This window comes from Chanos chanos, chromosome 1 (genome assembly GCF_902362185.1).
Source record: "Chanos chanos chromosome 1, fChaCha1.1, whole genome shotgun sequence".
In the NCBI taxonomy this organism is placed as follows: Eukaryota; Metazoa; Chordata; class Actinopteri; order Gonorynchiformes; family Chanidae; genus Chanos; species Chanos chanos.
This window is the reverse complement of record NC_044495.1, coordinates 425,001-435,000: the sequence shown is the minus strand read 5'-3', so window position 1 is coordinate 435,000 and position 10,000 is coordinate 425,001. Positions and strand designations below refer to the sequence as shown.

At 45.7% G+C, this 10,000-nt stretch overlaps 1 protein-coding gene across 1 annotated transcript in view; it reads right to left on the bottom strand.

Moving 5' to 3' along the window:
- Positions 1 to 10,000, bottom strand: part of garnl3 (GTPase activating Rap/RanGAP domain like 3) — an 82,823-nt gene that overhangs the window by 3,982 nt on the left and 68,841 nt on the right. Inside the window, 7 exon segments of the mRNA XM_030777969.1 lie at positions 2,763 to 2,898; positions 3,047 to 3,165; positions 3,581 to 3,688; positions 6,159 to 6,225; positions 6,329 to 6,487; positions 6,796 to 6,971; positions 9,042 to 9,158. Coding sequence (XP_030633829.1) covers positions 2,763 to 2,898; positions 3,047 to 3,165; positions 3,581 to 3,688; positions 6,159 to 6,225; positions 6,329 to 6,487; positions 6,796 to 6,971; positions 9,042 to 9,158 — 882 coding nt within the window.

Below are 10,000 nucleotides of genomic sequence, written 5' to 3'. Positions count from 1 at the left end.
CGTGCAGGTTAGTGATGCAGTGTGGGAAACGCAGACGGAGCCCTTGTACCTTCAGAGTCTTTGGACATGTAGAGGGAGAGCTTGGTGCCATACGGGATCCGAATACAATCTAGGCCGAGAATGCAGAAAAGGATTACACACGCACACGCACACACACGTTTAACCATAACCCCCTGCAACACACACACACACACACACACACACACACACACACACACACACACACACATGCGTGCGTACACTTTCGTTTAACCATAACTCCTACCCCCCCCCACACACACCCCCCCCCACACACACACGCGTGTGCGCGCGTACGCATGCGTTTAACCATAACCCCCTGCCGTCCATCCAACCACAACACCCCCCCAAAAAACACACACACACAAACACACACACACACATACAACCTCTAACAAACAACCGCTAACAAACAACCTTTAACAAAGAGCCTCTAACAAACAGCCTCTAACAAACAACCTCTAACAAACAGCCTCTAACAAACAGCCTCTAACAAACAGCCTCTAACGAACAACCTCTAACAAACAGCCTCTAACAAACAACCTCTAACAAACAACCGCTAACAAACAGCCTCTAACAAACAGCCTCTAACAAACAGCTTCTAACAAACAGCCTCTAACAAACAACCGCTAACAAACAGCCTCTAACAAACAACCTTTAAGAAACAGCCTCTAACAAACAGCCTCTAACAAACAACCTCTAACAAACAACCTCTAACAAACAACCTTTAACAAACAGCCTCTAACAAACAGACTCTAACAAACAGACTCTAATGAACAACCTCTAACAAACAACCTCTAACAAACAACCTCTAACAAACAGCTTCTAACAAACAGCCTCTAACAAACAACCTCTAACAAACAACCTCTAACAAACAACCGCTAACAAACAGCCTCTAACAAACAGCCTCTAACGAACAACCTCTAACAAACAGCCTCTAACAAACAACCTCTAACAAACAACCGCTAACAAACAGCCTCTAACAAACAGCCTCTAACAAACAGCTTCTAACAAACAGCCTCTAACAAACAACCGCTAACAAACAGCCTCTAACAAACAACCTTTAAGAAACAGCCTCTAACAAACAGCCTCTAACAAACAACCTCTAACAAACAACCTCTAACAAACAACCTTTAACAAACAGCCTCTAACAAACAGACTCTAACAAACAGACTCTAATGAACAACCTCTAACAAACAACCTCTAACAAACAACCTCTAACAAACAGCTTCTAACAAACAGCCTCTAACAAACAACCTCTAACAAACAACCTCTAACAAACAACCTCTAGCAAACAACCTCTAACAAACAACCTTTAACAAACAGCCTCTAACAAACAGCCTCTAACAAACAGCCTCTAACAAACCTCTAACAAACAACCTCTAACAAACAACCTCTAGCAAACAACCTCTAACAAACAACCTCTAACAAACAGCCTCTAACAAACAGCCTCTAACAAACAACCTGTAACAAACAGCCTCTAACAAACAACCGCTAACAAACAACCTCTAACAAACAACCTCTAACAAACAGCCTCTAACAAACAACCTATAACAAACAACCTCTAACAAACAACCTTTAACAAACAGCCTCTAACAAACAACCTACAACAAACAACCTCTAACAAACAACCTTTAACAAACAGCCTCTAACAAACAACCGCTAACAAACAGCCTCTAACAAACAACCTCTAACAAACAACCTCTAACAAACAACCTCTAACAAACAACCTCTAACAAACAGCCTCTAACAAACAACCTATAACAAACAACCTCTAACAAACAACCTTTAACAAACAGCCTCTAACAAACAGCCTCTAATGAACAACCGCTAACAAACAACTCCTAACAAACAGCCTCTAACAAACAACCTATAACAAACAACCTCTAACAAACAACCTTTAACAAACAGCCTCTAACAAACAGCCTCTAACGAACAGCCTCTAACGAACAGCCTCTAACGAACAACCTCTAACAAACAGCCTCTAACAAACAGCCTCTAACAAACAACCTCTAACAAACAGACTCTAACAAACAACCTCTAACAAACAGCCTCTAACAAACAGCCTCTAACAAACAGCCTCTAACAAACAACCTCTAGCAAACAACCTCTAACAAACCTCTAACAAACAACCTCTAACAAACAACCTCTTACAAGGTCCTAAACACAGCTCTGCTGTCAGTTCAGCCTTTCTAACACTGACCATCTTTAACATGTATTCCCTGCATTATGCCAAAGCAAACACATGCCATCCACTGCCTTTCTGGAAACAAAACAAGCACAAATACACAGAGAACCGCAACCAGTTAAAGACTGAAAACCTGGTCAAAAGACGGAACTGACCGGACTCAAAGCTCTACAGTTACATTGACAAAAAAAGTATCTGAGAACAGTATTCTGAACACTCAGGTATAGTATATGTATATGTATATAAAAACATAACAGGTATAGTGGACACAGTCTCACTCACTGAGCTAAACACTACAATTACAGAATTAAACGATTTGAAACCATCTTTTTAAATGTGTTTTGCTTTGATTTGTGCAGGACTGGGAGTCTAAGGCAGCATCTCTTAAATACAGGTCTGAGGGTCCAGGTTTGAGCTGGTCTTTCTGTTGAGTGCATCATTAGGGGGTGTTTTTCAAGGGAAACGGAGGTGTACGTTCTGTGGCCCAACAGACAGCAGTGGTTGCGTTATATGAGTCAAACACAGGCATATAGCATTCAGTGCAAGGGAAGATTACCATCTCCGAGAGGCGAGGGGAAGATGGGCATCTCGTATCCGGTGGGAGTCTGGGGGGAACTCTGAGAACTGGTGTCTCTGGAGCTACAGTTAGAGACAGAGTTCACCGGAGCTGACGACACAAAGTAGATATCCGACTACAAACAGAGAGAGGGTCAGGGTTAGGGTCAGAGTTAGGGTTAGGGTTAGGGTCAGGGTTAGGGTTAGGTTAGATTTATCAGTGACTGGAGCCGTGATTCACTGCTGCTCTGAGTATGTTTCGATCAGACAGACTCAAACACACACCCTCGCTGCAGTCAGCTGGAGTTCTGGGACCACTGCAGTGTACACGAGGTTGCCATTGACGACCAAGCGGATCTCTATGGAGTCGGTGGTGAAGGCCAAGATGTAGGGGAATGCACAGACTGCAGCAGAGGAAGACAGATCACAGATGATATTTACAGAGAAAGACAGGTCACAGACGATATTTACAGGGGAAGACAGATCACAGATTATATTTATAGAGGAAGACAGGTCACAGATGATATTTACAGAGGAAGACAGATCACAGATTATATCTACTCTTAACTGGCTGTATTCCAATGGACCCAGCTCTGTGCTATGTAAAATTCAAGGTTAAAATCAGCTGATGGTTAAAAACCAGGTCACACCCTTTGCAAACTGCTCTAAACTGTGCTAAACAGGCTTTAATTCACAAACACTCTCATAATACATTTTGTTCTGTCTGTCTCTCTCTCCCTCTCCCTCTTCCTAGTAACCAGATGTGTTACCATGGTGACCAGAGGCTGGGATGGTGGCAGCATTGTCATGGTAACATACCGATGCCATTTGGCATTTGGTTCCAGCTGAAGTGGAAGTCAGAGGTGTTGGGGTGAACCATGGGCGTGGCCCCGTTAAATGGACACACCTTCTTATAGGAGCAGATGTCTGGGAGCAGAGTGCAAAAAGTCACAGACAGTCGTAAAAATGAGAAAAACACAATGAAGCTATCAGCAGAGTAAACAAGACAAATAAAACAATCAGCAATGTACCCCCCCCCCCCCCCACCACACACACCCCCACACATACACCCCCCCACACACACACAAACACACACACACATACATACACTCCCCCACACACACAAACACAAACACACACACACCCTACACACACACACACACACACACACACATCCCCTACACACACAAACACACACACACATACATACACCCCCCCCACACACACAAACACACACACACCCTACACACACACATCCCCTACACACACAAACACACACACACATACATACACCCCCCCCACCCACACAAACACACACACACATACACACATCCCCCACACACACAAACACACACACACCCTACACACACAAACACACACACACATACATATACCCCCCCACACACACACACAAACACACACACACATACACACACACACACCCTACACACATACACCCCCTACACACACACACACACACACAGACACACACACACACACACACAAATACACACATATATACCCCCTACACACACATACACACACACAAATACACACATACACCCCCTACACACACACACACACACACACATACACCCCCTACACACACACAAATACACCCCCCCCCACACACACACACATACACCCCCTACACACACAAATACACCCCCTACACACACACACACACACATACACCCCCTACACACACCCCTACACACAAATACACCCCCTACACACGCCACAACACACACACCCCTTCACACACACACACACACACCCCTACACGCCCCTACACACAAATACATCCCCTACACCCCCCCCCCCCACACACACACACCCCACATACGCACATACATACACTCATACACCCCCTACAAATACACCCCCTACACATACACGCCCCAACACATACACGCCCCAACACATACACCCCTACACACACACACCCCCACACACACACCCCTACACACACACACCCCAACACATACGCACATACATACACTCATCTCCCACACATATATACATCTCCCACATGTACTATTAGGATGTAGTAGCAAAAGCGTAGGGAATTCATCCTATGTATTCACTAGGGCTGCCTCCGACCACACAGTTTATTGGTCGAGCAGCTGTTAGTTCAAGCCTTTAGTGGACTAGTCGTTGCATGATTATGATATTAATTCAGTTATTTAAGTATCATATTTCTGGGGCATCAGAAAATTATTTGAGCCCCGGGGCTGAAAAAGAATGTTATAAGTAACATTGTTAACACTGTGCTACATCACAGAGAAACACAAAACCGTAATAATGAGACTTAAAAACATACACACGCACGAAGCAAGCTGGCTGTTAGCGACAATGCTAACAGCAAAAGCGCTAATGATTCTGACGCTGATAAATTGAGCAGTGATGTTGAACGCCAAGGAATAGCCAAACACCTTTGCTTTGTGTTGTGGATTAACAAAGTGGATAACTCAATGAAAATACATAGCAGCTTCGGCGATTGTAAGTAACATACTTCTACTACTGGTCTGCTTGCTAGCTAACTATTTTATTACTGATTCGGTGCGAATAATGTAATTTTGTCAGCTCTCAACCTGGCTGGCTGGATGCTGGAATGTTAAGTTTCGTTAGTGAGTAGCTGGCCAGCTCACTTTCGTAACTACCTAATGTACACAAACACTTCAATATGGGTAATATAAAATGTGTTTTCTTAAAAACTGTATACACCATGGCAAAGTATAGGGATTAAAATATGTGAGTGGTAGCTGGGTTCTCCCAGGCCACCACACAATTAGGCATTGACTTATTTAGCATAACGGAATAATAACGCTCGGTTATTTCCATGTTTCAGATGATACGTCATGTTTAAGGTCGATGACTGATCAGCAAATCTTTGCATGCAGAGTTACATGTCGTCCTTGGTACGCGCGAAATGATCCCACTTTCTGGATAATTTCCTGCCCAATATAGTCTAGACTAACCGAACGATGAAAACTTGGTCAGCTAAGACCCTTTTCGTCGACTATTCACATATACATGAGATGCTGGGAGATTTCCCTTTGCTCTGTTCACCCGAGCTACATGCCCTACCACTGAACTGTAAAGGTGGTTGTTTGGTTGATGAGCAAAAACACACACACACACACACACACACACACACACAAAAAAAAAACAATCCAGAAAAAAGAAAATGGCATGTGAAAAGCGGGAAAATGGAGGCACCAGATGAGAGTTCTTGGTAGCCATTAGAGCAGTTCTCTCATGAGAACCCTACAGCTCTCTTCTTAAAAAGACCACAACACTCAGGTAGGCCATACCCTCCAGCATCTCATGTGTCTGTCACTACTGTTACTACATCCTAACACACACACACACACACACACGCACACAGACTCACTGTTGTAGCAGAGCAGAAGACCAGCCTCTCCATCCTCATAGACATCAATGGCTGCAACAAAATTAACCTGCAGAAAAAAAATGGCATTATCATCTGTGTGTCTGCTTGTGTGTGAGTGAGTGCATGTATGTGTGTGTATGTGTGTGTGTGTGTGTGTTTGGATGTCTAACCCGGTTGGTGTCCACATGGTGTAGTCTGTAGGCATCTCCTGTGCTCTCATTGATCAGATCAAATTGATGCTTGTACGCCACACAGATCATGTTGTCGTTTTCACCTGTTGGCCCATCCACCAGTGTCATGACAACCGGAGAATCGCACAGGCAGATCTCCTACAAGACACAGTGAGTGGGGTCAGAGGTCACAGACACAGCATGTGTGGTGTGTGCAGGACAGTGACCCGACTGTTAAAGAAATAAATGAACCCCTGCACTTAACCTCAGTCCAGTGTTTTCCCTGAGACAGAGGATAGCCCTAACTCTGTACAGCCATATCACAGAGCAAAGCAGCCTGTGTGTGTGTATGACACACATACTCACACATCTCTGAAATACTGCAACATGTGCCTCCTGAGTGACAGAAGTGTCAGATTAGCCTCCTCACATCAGGCTCTGTATTAATGAGTTTACCCTTCTCTTACCCGTATGTACTGGAATTCCTCCACAGGAGAGGTTGTGTTTCCTGTCACTGTGGCCATGGCACTGAGGCTGTCGAAGCGTGTGTGTTTCCTAGTGATGAGCAGAAGCTTGTTTCTTATTGCAGCAACTATACGAAGCTCTGCTCCATGGTGTGTGTTTATGGCATAGAGATGGCAGCCTGAGACAGGACAGGACAGGACACGACAGAAAAGGACAGGACAGAACAGAACAGAGTAGGACAGGACAGGACAGAACAGAGTAGGACAGAACAGGACAGAACAGAGTAGGACAGAACAGGACATGACACGACACGACAGAACAGGACAGGACAGAACAGAGTAAGACAGAACAGGACATGACATGACAGAACAGAGTAGGACAGGACAGAGCAGAGTAGGACAGGACAGGACAGGACAGGACAGGACAGGACAGGACAGAGTAGGACAGGACAGGACAGGAGAGGACAGGACAGGACAGAGCAGGACAGAACAGGACAGGACAGAACAGAGTAGGACAGAACAGGACACGACATGACAGAACAGAGTAGGACAGGACAGAGCAGAGTAGGACAGGACAGGACAGGACAGAGCAGAGTAGGACAGGACAGGACAGGACAGAGCAGAGTAGGACAGGACAGAACAGAGTAGGACAGGACAGGACAGGACAGAGCAGAGTAGGACAGGACAGGACAGGACAGGACAGAACAGAGTAGGACAGGACAGAGCAGAGTAGGACAGGACAGGACAGGATAGAGCAGGACAGGACAGGACAGAGTAGGACAGGACAGAACAGGACAGGACAGAACAGAGTAGGACAGGACAGAGCAGAACAGAACAGGACAGGACAGGATAGAGCAGGACAGGACAGGACAGAGTAGGACAGGACAGGACAGAGTAGGACAGGACAGGACAGGACAGGAGAGGACAGGACAGGACAGAACAGAGTAGGACAGAACAGGACACGACATGACAGAACAGAGTAGGACAGGACAGAACAGAGTAGGACAGGACAGAGCAGGACAGGACAGGACAGGACAGAGTAGGACAGGACAGAGCAGGACAGAACAGGACAGGACAGAACAGAGTAGGACAGAACAGGACACGACATGACAGAACAGAGTAGGACAGGACAGGACAGGACAGAACAGAGTAGGACAGAACAGAGCAGGACAGGACAGAGTAGGACAGGACAGAGCAGGACAGTACAGAGTAGGACAGGACAGAGCAGGACAGGACAGGACAGGACAGAGCAGGACAGAACAGGACAGGACAGAACAGAATAGGACAGAACAGGACACGACATGACAGAACAGAGCAGGACAGTACAGAGTAGGACAGGACAGAGCAGGACAGGACAGGACAGGACAGAGCAGGACAGAACAGGACAGGACAGAACAGAATAGGACAGAACAGGACACGACATGACAGAACAGAGTAGGACAGGACAGAGCAGAGTACGACAGGACAGGACAGGATAGAGTAGGACAGGACAGGACAGGACAGAGTAGGACAGGACAGGACACGACATGACAGAACAGAGTAGGACAGGACAGAGCAGAGTAGGACAGGACAGGACAGGATAGAGTAGGACAGGACAGGACAGGACAGAGTAGGACAGGACAGGACAGAGTAGGATAGGACAGGACAGAACAGAGTAGGACAGGACAGAGCAGGACAGGACAGGACAGAGCAGGACAGGACAGGACAGTAGGACAGGACAGAACAGAGTGGGACAGGACAGAGCAGGACAGGGCAGGACAGAACAGAGTAGGACAGGACAGGACAGAGGAGAGAAGGACAGAACAGGACAGGACAGGACAGAGTAGGGCAGGACAGGACAGAGGAGAGAAGGACAGAACAGGACAGGACAGGACAGAGTAGGGCAGGACAGGACAGAGGAGAGAAGGACAGAACAGGACAGGACAGGACAGAGTAGGGCAGGACAGGACAGAGGAGAGAAGGACAGAACAGGACAGGACAGGACAGAGTAGGACAGGACAGGACAGAGGAGAGAAGGACAGAACAGGACAGGACAGGACAGAGTAGGGCAGGACAGGACAGAGGAGAGAAGGACAGAACAGGACAGGACAGAAATGAAAATGAGTTAGTCTACACCTGACTGGATATTTCATGGTAGAACATCCGGATGTATCATAATTCAAATTGTCTGTACCTTTGATTTAGCAATGCTGAATTTCATAGTAAAACTTTTGTGATTTCGATATTACACAATAAAAGTTGGCGTTTACCTTTGGTTTTCTCCAGCTTGTTCTCTCGGCTGTCGCACTTAGTGCGAACGAGCTGCCTCTCCTCTATGCCTCTTTTGAGCGCGCTCAGTCTGTACACATACAGACGGGCATCTTTCCCTGAGACCAGAGACAACCGAGAAATCCAGTTACCACAAGTTTGATACAACTTTCAAATTTTCTTCCCCATAAATTATGGATAAAATTTTGTAAATATGAGGGCAATCATTCATATTTAACAAAGGAGTTATCTTCTAACCCTAACCCTAACCCTAACCGTAACAGGGGTTATCTTCACAGCTGTGAGTGTGTGTGTCTATATTTAACAGGGGTTATCTTCACGGCTGTGAGTGTGTGTCTATATTTAACAGGGGTTATCTTCACGGCTGTGAGTGTGTGTCTATATTTAACAGGGGTTATCTTCACGGCTGTGAGTGTGTGTCTATATTTAACAGGGGTTATCTTCACGGCTGTGAGTGTGTGTCTATATTTAACAGGGGTTATCTTCACGGCTGTGAGTGTGTGTCTATATTTAACAGGGGTTATCTTCACGGCTGTGAGTGTGTGTGTCTATATTTAACAGGGGTTATCTTCACAGCTGTGAGTGTGTGTGTCTATATTTAACAGGGGTTATCTTCACAGCTGTGAGTGTGTGTGTCTATATTTAACAGGGGTTATCTTCACGGCTGTGAGTGTGTGTGTCTATATTTAACAGGGGTTATCTTCACGGCTGTGAGTGTGTGTGTCTATATTTAACAGGGGTTATCTTCACGGCTGTGAGTGTGTGTGTCTATATTTAACAGGGGGTATCTTCACGGCTGTGAGTGCGTGTGTCTATATTTAACAGGGGGTATCTTCACGGCTGTGAGTGCGTGTGTCTATATTTAACTGTGGGTATGTTAAAGGCTGATTGTGAGTATGTTAAAAATCCTGAATACTGGGTCTGTGGGGTTTTGTTTTTT